General features: G+C 49.8%; 1 protein-coding gene across 1 annotated transcript in view; it reads right to left on the bottom strand.

Moving 5' to 3' along the window:
• LOC137631124 (tRNA (uracil-5-)-methyltransferase homolog B-like) overlaps positions 1-21828 on the bottom strand; it is a 173596-nt gene that overhangs the window by 7898 nt on the left and 143870 nt on the right. Inside the window, exons 9-10 of the mRNA XM_068362782.1 lie at positions 19218-19360; positions 18715-18793 (exon numbers count right to left, since the gene is read on the bottom strand). Of these exons, the coding sequence (XP_068218883.1) occupies positions 18715-18793; positions 19218-19360 (222 nt within the window). The remainder of the gene's footprint in view (positions 1-18714; positions 18794-19217; positions 19361-21828) is intronic.

Raw genomic sequence — 21828 nt, 5'->3', positions numbered from 1 at the left:
AACCTTGCGCCAAGGTTTCTTATGCGATAAGTCTTCGGAGGACGAGGAGAACTTAGTCTCACCCGTCTTATGGTAAGGACGATCTTGATGAGAAACGTCTGATACCAAAGAGGGAACGTCTGTACGTAGGTTTACACCTCTCGCCCCCTTAAGTCCTACGACATTACTTCTCCCTGGTGCAGGGGAGCCTGAAAGAGGTCTCAGACTAGGGGAGCGACAAGCACGAACAGACGAACCCTCGGTCGCAACACTAAACACATTTTGCGCACTTATCACTTTATCACTTAGATTTTCTGTTTTACCACTCTGACACTTTAACAACTTAACATCTGACATAAGTTGGTTTCTGTCCGATGCTAAGGACTCAACTTTTTCGCCTAAAGCTTGAATCGCTAAAAACATATCCCGCATGGACGGTTCATGAGTGCTAGTAGGGGGTTCAGGAACAACTACTACAGGGGAAGGATTAGGTTCAGGGGCATGGGAGGAGGAAAATTCCAAAGATCTAGAGGAGCTTCTCCTCACCCTATCTCTCTCAAGCTTACGAGTATATTTTTCATACTCAAGCCATTCGAATTCCGACAAGACCACGCACTCCTCACACCGATCTCCTAATTGGCAGGATTTACCCCGGCAATTAGAACAAACAGTATGAGGGTCGATAGAGGCCTTGGGAAGACGTTTGTTACAATCCCTCGCACACTTGCGATATACAGGAGAAGGGTCAGCCATTTTGAACAATCAGAGAAAATCCAAGTCAAAACCAAATTCGTCAACAATAAACACCAGCCAAAAAAAGGGTTTCAAGAGTTTAATTGAAGAAACACACCAACACAGCGAAAGCCAATAAACAAACCAAAACAAAGTACTTCACCAATTCGGTCGAAAACTCGAGGTCTAAAGCGAGCGGAACCAACTTGTCGACAAGACCGACAGAGAAGAACGGGAGAGATTGACAAGTATATGCGGTATCTGGCCGATAGTCGGCGCTGGTGGGCACACCCGCAACCTTCATGGCGATCGCTCGCGAGTTTTTGGAATCTGTCGAGCCGTCGGAGACGTCAGCTATTATATATTCACCGGCTAAGTTTAATATTTAAAAGTCTGATTATTCATACAGAACCACCTTTACACGAGATATCCAAACCATAAAAATTGCTTTTCCAGCATCTTAAGATGACAAATTTGGAAATAATATGACAAATTCGGAGATAATTTGTAATTTTCCTAACCATACAAACCTTAGCTATTTACATTGGGTTTACTTTCAGCGTAGCTGAAATTGACGAGCCAATAGAATTTTAACGAGGGTTAACTACCCGCCGCGCTAGTTAGCAAGGGGGTAGGGGAAGGGGTAGCTTGCTACCCATCCCCCCCACACACCGGTGAGTTGTCTCACTTCACTTAGAAGTAGGACTTGTCTTGGGGGACAGGGTTGGCGGGCAAATATGTGTAAATAGCTAAGGTTTGTATGGTTAGGAAAAATACAAATTATCTCCGAATTTGTCATTTGTTCCGTAACCGAAATACAAACCACGCTATTTACATTGGGTGACTTACCCCTTAGGAAGGGTGGAAAGTCCCCAACCTCACTGGCTTTGGCTTACCCGGGGAATCAGAATCCGAGTGAGTAGCACTCGAGAACAGGAGTCCCTGCGCCTCACAAGTTCCTTGCTCCGCAAGGAACGTGTGGCCTACATAAGTTGTGTGTGGAGGAATAGTGTGACTCGTCCTAGGAAGTTGACCTGGAGTCCTTTAGATGGGAATCTAGGCTAGGACGTTCCCAATACTACCTCGTCAGGGTATGGGGGACACGACAGTATTAACTTAATACTAGGAACACAAGGGAGCATGGTTTACCTGCAGAGGTTGAGGTCAGCTATGCGGAGACCAGGATGCTGCTTTCCCCAAGAGAGGGGAGGATGAAGAGAGAAGTAAGGGCCAGACATACTCTTTCATTCACGCAGACTAAAACCGGGCAACAACGCCCTCAACCTTCTGCTACTTGTCCATTAAGGAGCCTGAGGTTAGACCAGCTGTTGTGCAGCCACCAAAGGGCCGATAGAAAAGGTATCGAGGCTCCTGTGGGTCACGTCCTGCAGGTAGTGGGCTGTGAAGGTCGTTTGACGCTTCCAGACCCCAGCTTGTAGTACCTGCGTCACAGAGAAGTTTCTCTTGAAGGCCAGGGACGTAGCAATGCCCCTGACGTCGTGTGCCCTAGGGCGACGTGACGGAGGAGGGTCAGGATTCAAGGCGTGGTGGATGACTCTTCGAATCCAAGCCGAGATGGTGTTCTTGGTGACCCTCCTCTTCGTCCTGCCTGTGCTTACAAACAACGCTTGCACATGGGGACGAACTGCAGCTGTCCTCTTCAAGTAACGCCTGAGACTCCTCACTGGGCATAATAGCAGATGGTCTGGGTCACTTGTTGCAGAACGGAGACTCATGACCCTGAAGGAGTCGAACCGTGGGTCCGGCACTCCAGGGTTCTGAGTCTTGGCAACAAACTCAGGGACGAACCTGAACGTTACCTCCCCCCATCCCGTTGAATGGGCGATGTCGTACGAGAGACCATGAAGTTCACTAACTCGTTTGGCAGAGACCAACGCGAGTAGGAAAGCCGTCTTCCAAGACAGGTTGCGATCAGAGGCCTGGCGTAATGGTTCGAAGGGAGGTCTCTTAAGAGCCCTGAGAACCCGAACCATGTTCCATGGAGGAGGTCTCACTTCCGACTGAGGGCAGGTAAGCTCATAGTTACGTATGAGTAGAGAGAGTTCTAGCGAGGAAGAAATGTCCACTCCTTTCAGCCTAAAGGCCAGACTTAAGGCTGAGCGAAAGCCTTTCACCGCCGAGACCGAAAGGCGCATTTCCTCCCGCAAATAAACGAGAAACTCCGCTATTGCTGGAATAGAGGCATCGAATGGAGAGATACCCCTCCCACGACACCAACCACAGAAGACTCTCCACTTCGCCTAGTAGACTCCCGCAGAGGACTTCCGCAGGTGGCGAGACATCCTCTCTGCAACCTGTTGCGAAAAGCCTCTCTCTGTGAGGAGACGCTGGATAGTCTCCAGGCGTGAAGCCGAAGCAAGGCTACGGCTTTGTGGAAGATGTTGCAATGTGGTTGTCTGAGTAGCTCGTGTTGTGGGGGAAGTTCTCTCGGAAGCTCCGTCAGAAGCTGCAGAAGGTCCGGGAACCATTCCGCGTGATGCCATAGCGGAGCTATCAGGGTCATAGAGAGGTTGACCGATAGTCTGGTCCTGTTGAGCACCCTTCTCATCAGACGGAACGGTAGGAAGGCGAACACGTCGATGTTGTCCCACCGTTGTTGGAAAGCATCTTGCCAGAGAGCCTTGGGGTCCGGGACTGGGGAGCAGTACAGCGGTAGCTTGAAATTCAAGGCTGTCGCGAACAGGTCCACCGTCGGGCAACCCCACAAAGTCAGGACTTTGTTGGCTATCTGAGGATCCAAAGACCACTCGGTACTCACTATCTGCGAAGCCCTGCTCAGACTGTCGGCGAGCACATTCCTCTTGCCAGGAATGAAGCGAGCTGATAGTGTTATCGAGTGGACTTCGGCCCCCTTCAGAATCTCTACTGCAAGATGGGATAGCTGCTGTGAAAAAGTACCTCCATGCTTGTTGATATAAGCCACTACCGTGGTGTTGTCACTCATCACCACCACCACAGAGTGGCCCGCCAGGGTCCAATGGAACTGTTGAAGAGCCAGGTATACGGCCTTCATCTCTAGCAGGTTGATGTGCAGGTACTTTTCTGATTCTGAGGTCCTCTGGTTCAGAATGTGGGCGCCCCACCCTTCTTTTGACACATCCGAGAACAGCGTCAAGTCCGGGGGAAGGACGAGAAGATCCACTCCCTTTCGTAGGTTCTCGTCGATCAGCCACCACCGCAGGTCCGCCTGTTCCGTGGGTCCTGTCGGGACCAGAAAGTCCGGGGAGTTGGAGCCTTGACTCCACCGGGACTTGAGCCGCCATTGCAGGGATCTCATCCTGAGGCGACCGTTCGGGACCAGACGGGCCAGGGAGGCTAGGTGACCTAAGAGACGCAACCATGATTGGACTGGAAGCTCTTCCCGCCTGAGGAAGGGTTCTGCCACCCTCCTCAGCCTTGCTATCCTGTCGTCTGATGGAAAGGCTTTGTGGAGATTGGTGTCTAATAACATGCCTAGATAAACCAGTCGTTGGGACGGCTGCAGAGAGGACTTCTCGAGATTTACCATGATCCCCAGATCTTGGCAAAGTCCCAGAAGCCTGTCTCGGTACCGAAGAAGGGTCGACTCCGAGTCTGCCAGGATCAGCCAGTCGTCCAGATATCGGAGGAGACGGATGCCGTTCCTGTGCGCCCATGACGAAATCAGGGTAAACACTCTGGTGACCACCTGAGGTGCTGTGGAGAGACCGAAGCACAGTACCTTGAACTGGAAGGTCTTGTTGTCTAGGCTGAATCTCAAGTACTTCCTGGAAGACGGATGGATTGGGATCTGGAAGTACGCATCCTTTAGATCCAGTGTACACATGAAGTCCTGTGGTCTCACTGCAAGTCTGACCGTGTCCGCTGTCTCCATGCTGAACGGAGTTTGCTTGATAAACTTGTTCAGCGCCGAGAGGTCGATGACGGGTCTCCAGCCTCCAGACGCCTTCTTTACAAGAAAGAGTCGACTGAAGAAGCCTGGAGAGCTGTCGACGACCTCCTGGAGAGCATCCTTCTTGAGCATGGTCTTGACTCCTGCCCGAAGGGCTAGCCCCTTTGCCGATCCCATGGCATAGGAGCTCAACGACACTGGATTCGCTGTCAGGGGAGGTTGAGATGTCGTGAATGGGACGCGATAACCTTTGTCGATCACGGAGACCGTCCAAGAATCGGCCCCATGTTGCTGCCACCTGTGCACGCAACTTTGAAGGCATCCCCCCACAGGTGGACATGCGGGGGGACTGCCACTCCTAGCGTTTACGGCCACGGCCAGCCTCCAGACGCCTTCTTTACAAGAAAGAGTCGACTGAAGAAGCCTGGAGAGCCGTCGATGACCTCCTGGAGAGCATCCTTCTTGAGCATGGTCTTGACTTCTGCCCGAAGGGCTAGCCCCTTTGCCGATCCCATGGCATAGGAGCTCAACGACAATGGATTCGCTGTCAGGGGAGGTTGAGATGTCGTGAATGGGACGCGATAACCTTTGTCGATCACGGAGACCGTCCAAGAATCGGCCCCATGTTGCTGCCACCTGTGCACGCAACTTTGAAGGCATCCCCCCACAGGTGGACATGCGGGGGGACTGCCACTCCTAGCGTTTACGGCCACGGCCAGCCTCCAGACGCCTTCTTTACAAGAAAGAGTCGACTGAAGAAGCCTGGAGAGCCGTCGACGACCTCCTGGAGAGCATCCTTCTTGAGCATGGTCTTGACTTCTGCCCGAAAAAGCTAGCCTCTTTGCCGATCCCATGGCATAGGAGCTCAACGACACTGGATTCGCTGTCAGGGGAGGTTGAGATGTCGTGAATGGGACGCGATAACCTTTGTCGATCACGGAGACCGTCCAAGAATCGGCCCCATGTTGCTGCCACCTGTGCACGCAACTTTGAAGGCATCCCCCACAGGTGGACATGCGGGGGGACTGCCACTCCTAGCGTTTACGGCCACGGCCAGTCTCCAGACGCCTTCTTTACAACAAAGAGTCGACTGAAGAAGCCTGGAGAGCCGTCGACGACCTCCTGGAGAGCATCCTTCTTGAGCATGGTCTCGACTTCTGCCCGAAAGGCTAGCCCCTTTGCCGATCCCATGGCATAGGAGCTCAACGACACTGGATTCGCTGTCAGGGGAGGTTAAGATGTCGTGAATGGGACGCGATAACCTTGGCCGATCACGGAGACCGTCCAAGAATCAGCCCCATGTTGCTGCCACCTGTGCACGCAACTTTGAAGGCATCCCCCCACAGGTGGACACGCGGGGGGACTGCCACTCCTAGCGTTTACGGCCACGGCCGCTCCCTCCAGGAGTTTTGCCTCCCCTGGAGGACTTACCGCCCCTCTTGTCCTTGACAGGAAAGGGCTGAGGCTTAGACACCACTTTCTTAGCTGCCGGCACCTGCTTCGGTGTCCTGCGAGGCTGCTGCTGATGTTGCTGCGGAGCTGGAGGCTTGTAGGGCCGAGATGCGAGGGCCCTTTGGAGGAGCGAGTCTTGGCTAGACTTCCTCCACCTCTCAGCTGTGCGTTCCATGTCCTTGGGCTCGAACAAACTTCCCCCAAGGATGGAGGAGTGTCTGAGCCTGCAGACATCCACGGCGGGGACCTTCGGGTGGATCTTCTCGGTCACCGCATCACGACGCTTCAACACCGAGTTGGCCCACAGGTTGGTAACCTGGTGGGCCAAAAATTCGATAGAGCGAGTGCCCGAGAGGAGGAAGGTCTCCAGGGCCTTACTATTGCTCTCCTTAGACAAATCCTCAGAGCGCAATAGGATGCCCAGACAACCCAGCCAGACATCCAGCCACGAAGTGGCCTGCATGGCACACTTCACGACCTTCTCCTAACTCAGGATCTCCGACGCCGAGAATGTCACATGCCGGGCGGAGAGCTCCTCAAGCGGAACCCCCCTTATAAGCTCTTCCACCAGATGGTGGAGGGGAAGAGCAAGACTGAACTCCCCCATGATCTCAAAGTACCTCCTCTGCTGTAAACGAGGTGGGAGGAGTTTGTTCCCAGCAGAGGAACGACTGGAGGAGGCGAGGTCTGAGAGCTGAGCGTCGACCCTGTCTGGCACTCTTCACCCCCTGGGACCAGGGCAGAGCCGCGCTGGCCTTTGGGGGCTTCTGAGTCCCATAGACCTGGTCCAGGACCGTGTCCTTGCCTTCGCGAGGGGCGATCTCCGGGTACTTGAACCTGTTAAACTGCCTCATCAGGCTCAAGACCTGCCAGAAGGTGTGCTCAGACTCGTGCTGCTCTCCTCCCTGCGGACTGGCAGCTAAGTCTCCTGTCCCCAGAGGCTCTTCCTGGGGAGACACGTGGACGTTCTCCCGGGGTCTGGTTGGCTCCTGACGAATTCGCGAAGACGACTTCGGAATCGTCTTTGAGTCCTTGGGTTCCCTCCTGGGCGGAATACAAGACTCCAGCAAAGAGGTCTGGAAGGTACCTTCCACGCGAGTTGATTCTCCTCCCTGAGGAGGGGTCTCCCCCCTTGGTGCCGAGGGAGAGATCCCCGCCTCGCTGGACTCTCCTGAAGACGGAAAAGTCTCGTCCACAGGAGGAGAAAACGACTGCGAAGGGGATGGAGCCTTCCTGACGGACCTCTTAGGAACCAACTTCTCCCTGGGAGAAGTCACCACGAAGTCCACTTCTCTCCTTCTCTTCAGCAGGGGCAAGCCTGTCCTTGGCTTGAGTCCCAGATCGGCGAGTGCTGGCTTCATAGCCTGCACTACCGCTCTCATCAAAGGACCAAACCAAGACTGACGAGATACGGACGCAGTGTCCGTAATTCCCGCTGGAGGGAAGGGGATCTCCTGACCCTTCGGAGTGGACGCAACTGGGCCTACCTGGTCCTGAGAGACCTGCGCTTGCGCGAGGGCGATCCTGACTGCGATCTGGAAGCACGCGTACCTGCTGTCGCCACGAGCTGCGGAACCCGGCGAGAAAGGGGGGTCGCGCTGGCGCTCACACGGAGGAGGACCCAACGAATCGCGCGCGGGGGGCTGCTAGAGCGCGGGCGAGTGGGCGCGCGGGCGTGGGCGAAGGAACGCGCGGGCGCACAGGTGACGATCGCTGTAACTCAGGAGAATGGCAAGGCGCAGGAGATCGATGGCGTCCTGGAGATTTGTGGCGCGTGGGCGAGCGATGGCGAGGCGGCGAGCGATAGCGCGTCGGCGAACGCTGGCGCGTTGGCGAGGCGGCGAGCGATAGCGCGTCAGCGAACGCTGGCGCGTTGGCGAGGCGGCGAGCGATAGCGCGTCGGCGAACGCTGGCGTGTTGGCGAGGCGGCGAGCGATAGCGCGTCGGCGAACGCTGGCGCGTTGGCGAGCGATGGCGCGTAGTACGCGCAGGCGAACGACCGCGCACGGGCGAGTTGGCCATAGGAGACTTATGGCGATCAAGGTCCAGGTGGCGTTGGCGCGTAGGAGAGCGCTTACGCGCAGGCGATAGATCGCGCGGGCGCTCAGGAGATCGCCGAAGCTCTGGAGAACGCTGACGTGCAGGAGAACGCTGACGCGCAGGAGATCGCTGACGCGCAGGAGATCGCTGGCGCGTAGGATGTCGACGCGTAGGCTGCTGCGCAGGATCAGGTGGCGCGAAGCGCAAAGGCGAACGCTCGCGAACGGGCTCAGGATGAGAAGGCGCGCGGGCGCGCAGGTACTTTAGAAGTGCGCGCCGGAGACCGAGCGCGCTGTTGCGCAGGTGAAGAAGGACGAGCAGGAACGCGTGGGCGAGGAGGAGTCAGGTCCTTGCCCTCGTCCAGATCCGGAGATCTAGGGCGCGTGGGCGAGCATTGGCGCGCAGGGCGCGTATCAGGAACTGGGTGCGCAAGTGCGCGCTGACGAGCAGGAGATCTTGTGCGCTCAGGAGACCGCTGGCGCGCTGGGCGCGCAACGGGAACAGGAGGGTGGTGACTGCCGACAGGAGAGCGCTGATGATCAGGAGAGCGCTGGCGAGCAGGAGAGCGCTGACGATCAGGAGAGCGCTGGCGAGCAGGAGAGCGCACGATCAGGAGAGCGCTGACGAGCAGGAGAGCGCTGGCGAGGTGAGTCAGGAGACTGGAACACTGGAGAGCGCTTACGCGCTATTACGCATGAATACGCAGGGGAACCCTGACACGCAAGGGAAGCCCCCACACCGTGGGAGACATGCCTTTTCCCCGAAGGGACCAATGCCCGTTGGATAACGAGGTCAGAAGCCTGCTGCACATCTGCGCCGGAGGTGGAAGGTCTGGAAGGCGTAGGAGATCGCGAGCGATCACCGGAGAGGTCCAAGGACGTGGCTGCTACGGTCTGCTCCCGACGAGGAGGATCCTCATCAGAGGACGGAGGAGGCGACGACTCGAAGAGGCGCCTCTTGACTCCCTTATAGGGAGACGCGAGGCCCCTGCGACGAAGAGGACGACGAGCCTTACGGCGAAGGCGGCCACGAGGGAGGTCATCAGGATCGTCGGTCTTCCAAAGAGGAGTCTCTGTCAGTGCGCTCCCCCGAGGGGGAGGCGTACCTGCAGGAGAGACCGTGGGACCCACCTTCCCCTTCGAAGGATGTTCGGAAGGGGGAGGAGGGCCTTCAGCAATGTCCGCAACATCAGCCACAGCAGAGGTTTGACCAGACCCGTCGGAAGCCTCTGCCACCACCATGTCGACAATAGACAGAGGGTCTACCTCTGCTATCACCGGCGACTGCTTAACAGCGGCCCCCAACTGGATAAGGTCAAACAGGGCTTCCTTGGAGGGCAAGCCCTTAAGCCCCAAGGAAGCCCAAAGCTGAAAGAGATCATCTTTAGATACAGAGTTATGGTCATCAACGTGAGAATCAAAATCAAAATCCTCCACCGGGGGAGGAGGGGGAGCCGCCCCGCTATGGGAGGCGACGCCCTCTCCTGCAACCCGAGATCGGGAAACAGAACAAGGATCTACGCTACCACTCGGCGGCCTCTCACGAGAGGCCGGCCGAGTGGGAGCTTCGGAGGAGGTTTGGGCGGCGGAAGAAGAGTCCCTGGAGCCTTCCTCCTTCAAGGCAACCCTTGAAGGAGAAAGGTCTCTCTTGGACTTCTTCTTACGCCGGCGGGCAAACTTCTCCCACTGGGAGGTAGACCACTCCCTGCACTCACTGCAAGTTACTTCCTTGTCACACCGTTGGCCTCGACACTGCGGGCAAAGGGTGTGGGGATCAGTTTCAACCGCCGACATGAAGGTACCGCAGGGGCGGCCGGCAATTCCAGGGCACTTGCGCATGAAAATGATAAAAGGGCGAGGCCAACTTCCAAACACAAAGCTGAGGAAAAGCAAAAGAAAAGATTAAGGCTGTCAAGCGAGGACGATAGACAGACACGTCTGCACATCGTCCGAGCCAAAAGAGAAGTGAGACAACTCACCGGTGTGGGGGGGGAGGGGTAGCAAGCTACCCCTTCCCCTACCCCCTTGCTAACTAGCGCGGGGGTAGTTAACCCTCGTTAAAATTCTATTGACTCATCAATTTCAGCTACGCCGAAAGTAAACCCAATGTAAATAGCGTGGTTTGTATTTCGGTTACAGAACAATTGCATTTTTCCCTAACTAATAAAAACCTTGAGTTATTTATTTGGATAATCTTTCAGTGAAGCTGGAAGGTAGCCATTAGACTTAAAATGCGAGGTGGCAACCCTGCCTAACTGCTTGAGCAGGTAGGCTGGGGGTGGCTGGTGGGTACCCTGCCGCCTCTATTTATACTCTCACAGCAGTGAGGTACGTCACTTTTGATTGTAGGCAGGACTTCTGGGGGACAGGTAATGGCGGGCAAATTTATATAAATACAGGTTTGTATTAGTAAGGGAAAAATACAAATTATCTCCGAATTTGTCATTTGTTCCTATACTAACAAACCTTCGTTATTCATTTAAATGATTCACTCTTAGGTGGGTGGAAGTCCTAGGTCTGGCATGGACACTGACCCGGTTTTACCTATAGTCAATTTTTTTTTAATGAGGCGCATTTGCACGACTCACAGCGGTGCCCTTTTAGCTCGGAGAAAGTTCATGTTACTGTACCTGATTGGTTAGAATAATTTTGTCCAACCAATCAGCGAGTAGGAAACTTTTCCGAGCTAAAAGGGCACCCCTGTGAGTCGGTGCAAATCTGCCACGCTAAAAAGAATTGACAATGGTACAGTATATAACTGTGGTATAAGGAAAACTTTGATACAAAGTGAGCATGATAGCGGCCTGTGCAATTCAGTGTAATAGTATGAACACTTTCAGAGTTTATATAGGAAAAACAAGATATATCCCATTGCTTACCTCGCAGAAAGCAATGGGGACATGGACTGTGTATAAATTTATGACTTATACTAGGCTACACAAGGGAAGCGATAATTACCTGCAGAGGTTGAAGTCAGCTTGCAGAGGGACCTATGGTGCTGAAGCGATTATTTTGAGAGATTACTCAAGTGCCATATGTGTATGAGATCAGGGTGAGGGGTAGATAGAGATGGTTTGGGCATGCTCTTCGCACTCCCCCATCCAGGGTCCTGCACCGTGAAGCTGCAATCTCTGCCAGTGGCACTGTAGGCATCCTCCCACAGGTGGTAGGTGAAGAGGAATGCTATTCCTAATGGGAGTGACCACCTCGGCCACCTGCCTTTCCTCCCTTCTTTCCTCTGAAGGACTTTGCCCCTTTTTGGCCTTTGGATGGAAAGGGCCGCTTAGACACCTTTGAAGTTCCCAAGGACCTAGAAGCTGAAGGGTGAGAAGAGGAAGGTACTTGCTGAGTACGAGATGACTGGGAAGGTCTACCAAAGGGCCAAGATGTCATGTCCCTATAGAGGAGAGAATTGTTTGACGATTTCCTCCATCCCTAAACCGGGAGACTTCCATCTTCGGCACATGCTTGTAGATTTTCCTGATGACAGTATCCCTTCTCTTGAGTATAGTATTCGCCCACAAGATGATAATGTGGTGCGACAGGAACTCAAGAGTTCGGGTACCGGACAACAAGAAAGACTCCTAAGTCTTCCTAGCAGACTCCGAGAGATCGTGGGAGCGGACCATGAAGCCCAAGAATCCTAGCCATACATCAAACCACGAAGCAGCCTGCATAGCGTACTTAGCACCTCTCTCTATGTTCAGAAGCTCAACTGCCGAGAGGGAGACGAGTGTTTAATTCGGGAGACCCTTCTTTAGAGACTATACTGAAAGGTCGAGGGACATGGTGGAATGAGGTTCCCCTTTGATCTCGTAATCCTTTCTTTGTAGGACAAGAGGAAGTGGAAGAGACCAGGAGGAACCTGCCCTCAAAGAACTAGAAGTTCCAACTATCTGGGCGATAGCTTTCCTTTTGACGGCTGTCAAATCCTTGGACCAGGGCAAAGCGGCACTGGACCTGGAAGTCTTCTGCGTCTCGAATATTTCATCGAGAACCATATCCTTACCCTCCTGGGTGTTGGAACCAGGAGTAGATAGCCTATTAATGGCCTTCATGCAAGCGAGGACAGGCCAAAAAGTGTGCTCCAACTCACGTCTCTCTTGTTCAGAAGGGTAGTTCGGAATAGCCACCTTTGGAAGATTCTCATCATCGGAATCCAAGGGGTCGTACACCTCTAGGCTCACGTCCAGAGCCTGAGGTAGGTAAGGGTCGTCAACCATATCACTAGAGGGACCCACCAAAAGGGACCTTCTCTGTACCTCAGTCATACGAGCTTCCCTTGCTGCAGCGTTCTCGGGTTTCACCTTGGTGTCTTTCGACTCCCTACACACAGGACATTCCTCCGCGGTCTTAGGAGGGGGAACTTGCGAGGTTTTCCAGGCACCCGACAAAGCTTTGGCAGTAGGAGCTGAAGGCTCCTCCTCTGGAGGAGGTAAGGAAATTGAACGTTGGTCCAAAAGCACTACCTCAATCTCTTGAGGATTGAAGGGATGGACGGTTATCTCCCTGGGCGAGCCTATGTCCTACTCATCCTAGGGCGGATGATGTCAGTATGAGGTGGAGTTACGCCTCTCATCCTTCTTTTCTGCCTCTTGGTCATGGTTTCCCTTGCCTTCACCGTGGTAAAGGGTAGGTTGGCCATGTAAGAGTCTGAAGATCGAGGACCTTCGGCCCGCGATTGGGATTGAGGTGATCTGCGAGCCTTGTCCAACGTTGCTCTCCTTCTAAGGTTTAGGCTACCAATGGAGGAACTCGAGGAATCCTAGGGGTCGCTTTGACTGCAGCAGTCAGAGGTTGTGGCGGTGGAGGACCCACACCCAGAGACTTCTGCAGGGTGGAGGGAAAAGTACTCACCCATGCAGGAAGCTCTGCACCTCTAGTTGAGTCCTGGGCTTCCCTTGGAGGTCTAGGAGAAGAACGTACCTTGGAGGAAACTCTAAAAGGAGCCTCAGTCAATGCAGGGGAGAGTCTGTGGCAGAGGAACACATTCCTTCAATGGACGAGAGGGACAGTCCGGGCTAATAGGAACGTCTGCAAATCTATTAGGCGGCTCCTTGAAACCATCTGGAAAGGGTATCAGCCTGCCGCTGGACGAGGTAGAAGCTGGAGGAGGAGGCGAAGATGGTACCACACTTGCTCATGGTTCCGACACATCTGCTCGTGAATTGATCACAGAAATCGTTGTTTCACGCGTCAATGGACGCGATTCACGAGAAGAGGTGCTCGCAACAGAAGCACCTACATCCGATGAAGTAGGCAGAGAAGGCCTCTGAGTAGGAACAACCCTGATCGTTGGAGAACGCGTCACAGCGGGACTCATTTCAAAGCGTCGCATAGGCAAACACTTTGCTTACACTCCCCAGGCAGTGAAGGGCATTGGGGGTTTAGCTCAATGCCTGTCTAAGCGGTGGTCATTCTCATGATCAGGTTTGGTCCGAGGTCGTTTGGGAGAAGGTCGGGTTGAGGGGCTACTCCCTGATGGACTGCACGTACGCCTACCTCTACCTCTACACGAGGAACGTCTAGAACTTAATCGTAAACGTGCAGTTCGCAATCGTGATCAAGCTATTAGTGAATGGGAGCATCTAGCTCTCGTTCGAGAACGGCGTGAGCGTCGCGACTGCCTAGCTCACGAACGTGAGCTTTGGCCTCGCGAACATGAATGTCGTTCTCGTGAACGGTACCCTTGCGAGCATGAAAGCTGCGTCGTCCTTGGGAGCGCGAACGTCTGGACCTGGGTCTAGACTGTGCTTGTGAAGAGAGCGATGGCGAGACTTCTCCTCGTGAAAAGGAACGCCTCCGAGGAGAGCGTTGGGACTGGAGGTCTCGTGAGTGCGAAGCTCTAGACCGTGAAAACCTTCCAGAAGAAGAGCGTTCGGATCGTAATGACCTATGATCCATCAGATCTTCCGATCGTCATGAACGGCGATCAGGGGAAGAGTGTCCAGAGGAGCAAAGCGATGGCGATGCTTGTCTTTTCGCGCTGCTGGTGGTAGGAGCGCTGGTCAACGGAAGATCAACACCTGCAACCCGTGGGTTCTTGTAAGAAGAAACAAATGGATGAGGGTTACAGGACGACAAGGTCCCAGGATGACGAGAGAGCTCGTCGTCAGCAGGAGGCCGTTGGAGAGGCAAACACGAGCGATCACCTCGTCCACGCATGGAAGGTCCAGGAGAAGGCGAAATGTGGACTTCGCACAGTTCCAGAGCATGAGGTATTGACGGCTCTGGAGAAGGGCCCTTCCCAGCACCGCACTGAAAGAGATGCAGAAGTTCCTCCTTCGAAAAGGTCCCAAAATCCTTAAGGTTGGAAACACCTGCAGAAGATCTGAAAGGGAGAATGGCTCCCCGGTGGCTGGAGGTGAAGTTGCTCCTCTAGGGGAAGCAACAACCCCCCCAGTACCCCGGGGTTGCCAAGGAGTTAGTCGGTCTGGGCTCCTACTCGATTGTCGCTCGGAAGAGCAAGAGCGAGAAGGAGCTTTTGAAAGAGATTTTGGGGTGCGGGATGAAGAAGACCGCGTTTCCTCGCCCTTGAGGAAGAAAGATTGCTCTTGGCCTTCTTCTCCCTACGTCGCCCAAATTTCTCCCATTGGGAGACAGGCCACTCCCTACACTGTGCAGCGATGAGCTCTGCACAAAGGACACAGAGAGTGCGGGTCGGTCTCCAACGATGACATGAAGGTACCACACGTGGCACCCTCGGCCCCTGGACAGGATCGTATGAAGGCGATCGAAGAGAAAACACGCACACCTGAAAAGAATAAGAATATCAAAAAGTCCAATGACAGTCTGGGGAGAGAGAGGACACGTCTGATCTCTACAGAGCCAAAAGAAAAAGTGACGTACCTCACTGCTATAAGAGTATATATAGAGGTGGCTGGGTATCCCCCAGCCATGTCCAGCCTACCCCCTCAAACAGTTAGGCAGGGTTGCGACCTCGCGTTTTAAGTCTAATGGCTACCTTCCAGCTTTGCTGAAAGATAATCCAAATAAAGGTTTGTTAGTATGGGAACAAATAACATTCTACTTCCTCTTCTGTAATACAATAATTCTATGTACTCAAAACATGACTCCTAAACGTTGAATCCATTTCATATTTTTAATTGTCAATTTGAATTTGGTTGAATTATAAAATTTGGGCATAAGGCATGAGAAGTCATTCGGCACCATCATAAATTAAGTAAAATAAAACTCAAAAAATAAAATCTGATTAAAAACAATATTAAAAAAATGCATTAAAACCATAAAAATAAATGTGTCAAACATACATTCTCTTCATTAAAGTAAGACTTATATACCAATAGCCAAGCAAACTGTCCTAGCTGTAGCCTGACAGTTCAGTGACCCAAAGCTACAGAATCCCCTCACCATTAACTCTATTATGGCTGCTGCACACGGACCAATTTTCACTGGACTGGCTGCCGCTGTTTTATGGCGAGAAATAAAATGCCTGTTTTTATAACCTCCACAGCATCACTTGAATATTTACTTCAGAACAGATGAATTGTCAGCAAATAAAAAAATTTGGGAAGTCATGTTACAACACTACAGGAGTTGCAAAGTGAATCAGAACTAGATTTCATAAATTACATGAGAATGGAACCAAATGCAATTTGCAATCTTAATCTATTTATGCTTAGGACAAATCAGTCCAGAGGTAACAGATACAAACTAGAATTGATAAGGTACAATAGCACTCAATGTGGCAATTTCTTTACATACAAGGGCATCCATAGAAACACGAGCGTTTTATTTCTCTCCACAAAACAGCGGCAACTATCATCCACTGAAAAATGGCCAGTATGGAGCGGCCTTCAATTCAAGTCGGGTACTTACAACTCTTTATTAATAATAATTGAAGTTTGTAGATCTGAGCACCATTTTACCACTATCTTATTTCACTTACACATATGTATTGCATTTAACACAATTCCTTTTGCAAACTCTTCAAGACCATAATGTAACTTCTCCATCATTCTTTTAATCTTTCCTTTAGACGTTTTTTTTTTCAATTCTACTTTTTATAACAGATCTCTTTGTCGATGTCTCACAGGATGTAGATACAGGAGAGGAGGTTCCTAGCCACCTCGTCCCGTCCCTTTTAGTCGCCTCTTACGACACGCAGGGATAACGTTGGCGCTATTCTTGTTTTTATGCCCCCGCGGCCACAAAAGTTTACTGAATGTTGAGGATAATAGGGAGGCAGATATAATTGCTGTTGCAGGTGTTGAGGTGCCAGTGATGGGAGATGAGAATGAGAGAGAGAGATTACAATATATGAAGTGAGGAGAGCACGAGATGAAACGAGAGTAGGAAAAGCAGCTGGTATGGATGGTGTGAGAGTTGAGATGTTGAAGGAGGGGGGTGTGACTGTACTTGAATGGTTGGTGAGATTGTTTAATATGTGTTTTGTGTTGACAATGGTACCAGTAGATTTGGTTTGTGCATGTATTGAACCACTATATAAGGGTAAGGGAGATGTGCATGAGTGTTGTAATTCTAGAGGTATTAGTTTGTTGAGTGTAGTTGGAAAAGTGTATGGTAGAGTAATGATTAATAGGATCAAGGATAAAACAGAGAATGCAATCTTAGAAATACAGGGTGGTTTTAGAAGAGGTAGGGGTTGTATGAATCAGATTTTTACAGTTAGGCAGATATGCGAGAAATATTTAGCAAAAGGTAAGGAGGTGTATGTTGCGTTTATGGATCTGGAGAAAGCGTATGATAGAGTTGATAGGGAAGTAATGTGGAATGTGATGAGGTTATATGGAGTTGGTGGAAGGTTGTTGCAAGCAGTGAAAAGTTTCTACAAAGGTAGTAAAGCATGTGTAAGGATAGGAAATGAAGTGAGTGATTGGTTTCCGGTGAGAGTGGGGCTGAGACAGGGATGTGTGATGTCGCCGTGGTTGTTTAACTTGTATGTTGGAGTGGTGAGAGAGGTGAATGCTCGAGTGCTTGGATGAGGATTAAAACTGGTAGACGAGAATGATTATGAATGGGAGGTAAATCAGTTTTTGTTTGCGGATGATACTTTACTGGTTGCAGACACAGAAGAGAAGCTTGGACGATTAGCGACAGAATTTGGAAGAGTGTGTGAGAGAAGGAAGTTGAGAGTTAATGTGGGTAAGAGTAAGGTTATGAGATGTACGAGAAGGGAAGGTGGTGCAAGGTTGAATGTCATGTTGAATGGAGAGTTACTTGAGGAGGTGGATCAGTTTAAGTACTTGGGGTCTGTTGTTGCAGCAAATGGTGGAGTGGAAGCAGATGTACGTCAGAGAGTGAATGAAGGTTGCAAAGTGTTGGGGGCAGTTAAGGGAGTAGTAAAAAATAGAGGGTTGGGCATGAATGTAAAGAGAGTTCTATATGAGAAAGTGATTGTACCAACTGTGATGTATGGATCGGAGTTGTGGGGAATGAAAGTGATGGAGAGACAGAAATTGAATGTGTTTGAGATGAAGTGTCTAAGGAGTATGGCTGGTGTATCTCGAGTAGATAGGGTTAGGAACGAAGTGGTGAGAGTGAGAACGGGTGTAAGAAATGAGTTAGCAGCTAGAGTGGATATGAATGTGTTGAGGTGGTTTGGCCATGTTGAGAGAATGGAAAATGGCTGTCTGCTAAAGAAGGTGATGAATGCAAGAGTTGATGGGAGAAGTACAAGAGGAAGGCCAAGATTTGGGTGGATGGATGGAGTGAAGGAAGCTCTGGGTGATAGGAGGATAGATGTGAGCGAGGCAAGAGAGCGTGCTAGAAATAGGAATGGATGACGAGCGATTGTGACGCAGTTCCGGTAGGCACTGCTGCTGCCTCCGATGCCTTAGATGACCGCGGAGGTAGCAGCAGTAGGGGATTCAGCATTATGAAGCTTCATCTGTGGTGGATAATGTGGGAGGGTGGGCTGTGACACCCTAGCAGTACCAGCTGAACTCAGTTGAGTCCCTTGTTAGGCTGGGAGGAACGTAGAGAGTAGAGGTCCCCTTTTTGTTTTTGTTTCTTTGTTGATGTCGGCTACCCCTCAAAAAAGGGGGAAGTGCCTTGGTATATGTATGTATAACAGATCTCCTGTGCATAAGTCTCAGGACACCTCCCCTTTTGATTGGATTATATGTAGCTTTGCTTCCTCCATTACTCACTTGTTTAATGAGTTTCCATTATCCTTTGCATTTACCATGACAGTTTAATCACTTGTACCTTGACATAAACTTTCAAGATCTGAAAGTACAGTATATAACTTCTTTCTCATCATACATTACTTCTATATCATATGCAGTTGGTATTTAGGACATTGTCTTGTCCCTTGCCTTTGTCACTTATGTGCAACATTAAAAAAGCCACACTAAAGATTGTAAATGAAAGGGATAATGGGAAGACAGTATAGCCTGCTGGGTTTTGTGTAAGGTCCAATATTGGCAGGACTCACAAGCTGTGCATTGCATGACTTAGACCTTGGTGTATATGAATTAGACTTGGATACTAAATCAATTCTACCCACAAACTCATCTGAAAGACACGATGACAAACATCATACACCATTAATAGGCTAAGCTATGTATATAAATATACTGTACAATGAAATGTAAGAGTTACCAACAAAAACCTCTGATAGATAGCAATACTTACTGAGACCTGAGCGAGCAGGATTCATTATAGCAACAACATCTGAGCAGAAATTGAGGTCTGGAGTTATTCTAGGTAGTACCTGTCAAGTTGGGAATAAATTTTAAAGAATTATGTAACTAACACTCAAATAAAATTCAGAATGACAACCATGATCCCATTAATGGATCTTTTGATTCCAAAAACAAAAATCAAAAGGCAGTTTCTATTTATGTAAATTTAATGGTTACTTCTCTAAATAAGTTATTGACTTATCATAAAATGAACTTGATAGATCTATAAGATACCCCAGTTAATCCTGTCCAAAGTAGTAAAATAACAATATAAATATAATGATGAACATTTAATTCAATAGAATATACTTTGACTATCAAAGTTTACAACATGAATGGAAATGGTTAGAACTATTGTATCATACCAACGACAAAACCTACACATACAGTACTGAACAGTATGCTAGTAAACATCATATCATGGAATATACAGTAGTACAGTACAGAACTTACTTTTTCAGCAGTTCCTGCTATAAATTGTGTATTTGGGATATTATTTATAACGGCATTCTGTTTTGCATCCAAAACAGCACCAGTGGTTACTTCAATTCCAACGCTTCCTCTCACATGAGGGGCCATGACAAGGCTGATGGTTCCTATAATCAGAAAAAGAAATGACAAGGGAAAATTTTTTGTCGCAGTCACGTGCTCCCTTATTGATTATTTGTTACTGAAACTCATCAAACGCTCTTGAATGTCAAAGCTAACGCTATTTTTTTGCAGCTTCACATACAAGAAAATACAGAAAATTCATTCCTGACATGCTAACAATAAAAGTAATGGCAGTACAATTTCAAATCATGATATTTTAATTATAAAATAAATTTTTGAATATACTTACCCGGTGAATATATAATAGCTGCAACTCTGTTGCTCGACAGACACATACATAAAAAACTCGCCAGCGATCGCTATGCAGGTTGCGGATGTGCCCACCAGCGCCAACTGTCGGCCAGATACCACTCTCAGATGTAAACAAAACCTTCAATTTCTTCTCATCCCACTGCGTCTCTATTGGGGAGGAAGGGAGGGTCATTTAATTTATATATTCACCGGGTAAGTATATTCAAAAATTTATTTTATAATTAAAATATCATTTTTAAATATTTAACTTAGCCGGTGAATATATAATAGCTGATTCACACCCAAGGAGGTGGGTAGAGACCAGAGTTAATTATGTTTACAGCGTATAAGCTAAGAGTTTTTTCATTTTGGCAGTTATCAATATAACAAAACCAAAATAAATAGGTACCTGGTGAGGAAGTTGACTTAGACGATTACTCTGCCTTGTAAGTCTGTCTTCCTCACGGAGCCCAGCGATCCTCTTAGGATGCTGACAGACTCCCAGGAGCTGAAGTATCAAGGGCTGCAACCCATACAACAGGACCTCATCAAACCCCTAATCTGGGCGCTCTCAAGAAATGACTTTGACCACCCGCCAAATCAATCAGGATGCGAAAGGATTCTTAGCCTTCCGAACAACCCATAAAACAATATTAAAAACATTTCAAGAGACAGATTAAAAGGATATTTGAATTAGGGAAGTGTAGTGGTAGAACCCTCACCCACTACTGCACTCGCTGCAACGAATGGACCCAGTGTGTAGCAGTCCTCGTAAAGAGTCTGGACATCTTTTAAGTAAAATGACGCGAACACTGACTTGTTTCTCCAAGAAGTCGCGTCCATAATACTTTGCAGAGATTTATTTTGCTTGAAGGCCACGGAGGTTGCTATATCTCTAACTTCGTGCGTCTTAACCTTAAGCAAACATCGGTCTTTCTCATTCAAGTGAGAATGAGCTTCTCGTATTAAAAAAATCTGATAAAATATGACAAAGAATTCTTTGACATAGGCAATGAAGGTTTCTTAACTGAGCACCATAATGCCTCAGATTTCCCTCGTAATGACTTAGTACGAGCTAAATCGAACTTAAGAGCTCTAACAGGACATAATACTCTTTCCAGTTTGTTGCCTACGATCTCTGATAAGCAAGGAATATCAAAAGATTTAGGCCAAGGACGAGAAGGCAGTTCATTTTTGGCCAGGAAACCAAGTTGAAGTGAACAAGTGGCTTTTTTCTGTAGAAAAGCCGATGTTCTTGCTGAAGGCATGAAGTTCACTGACCCTTTTAGCCGAAGCCAAGCACACTAGGAAAAGTGTCTTGAGGGTGAGATCCTTCAGGGAGGCTGAATGTAATGGCTCAAACCTGTCTGACATGAGGAACCTTAGGACCACGTCTAAGTTCCATCCAGGAGTTTCCAAACGACGTTCCTTAGAGGTCTCGAAAGACTTAAGGAGATCTTGGAGATCTTTATTGTTGGAAAGATCTAAGCCTCTATGTCGAAAGACCGAAGCCAACATGCTCCTGTAGCCCTTAATCGTGGGAGCTGAAAGGGAGCGAACCTTTCTCAGATGTAAAAGAAAATCTGCGATTTGGGCTACAGAGGTACTGGACGAGGACACAGATGCTGACTTGCACCAGTCTCGAAAGACTTCCCACTTCGACTGGTATATTCTAATGGTAGAAGCTCTCCTAGCTCTTGCAATCGCACTGACTGCCTCCTTCGAAAAACCTCTAGCTCTTGAGAGTCTTTCGATAGTGTGAAGGAAGTCAGACGAAGAGCGAGGAGGCTTTGATGGACATTCTTTACGTGGGGCTGACGTAACAGATCTACCCTTAGAGGAAGACTTCTTGGAAAGTCTACCAGCCATTGAAGTACCTCGGTGAACCACTCTCTCGCGGGCCAGAGGGTAGCAACCAACGTCAACCTTGTCCCTCCGTGAGAGGCGAACTTCTGCAGTACCTTGTTGACTATCTTGAATGGTGGGAATGCATATAAGTCCATAAAAGACCAATCCAGTAGAAACGCGTCTATGTGGATTGCTTCTGTATCTAGGACTGGAGAGCAAAAGATTGGTAACCTTTTGGTCAACGAGGAGGCAAAGAGGTCTATGGTTGGTTGACCCCAAGAAGCCCAAAGACTCTTGCCCACGTCCTTGTGGAGGGTCCATTCCGTGGGTATCACCTGACCCCTCCGACTGAGACAGTCTGCCAAGACGTTCA

The sequence above is a fragment of the Palaemon carinicauda genome, chromosome 39 (genome assembly GCF_036898095.1).
Source record: "Palaemon carinicauda isolate YSFRI2023 chromosome 39, ASM3689809v2, whole genome shotgun sequence".
NCBI lineage: Eukaryota > Metazoa > Arthropoda > Malacostraca > Decapoda > Palaemonidae > Palaemon > Palaemon carinicauda.
This window is presented reverse-complemented; position numbering and strand designations above follow the sequence as displayed.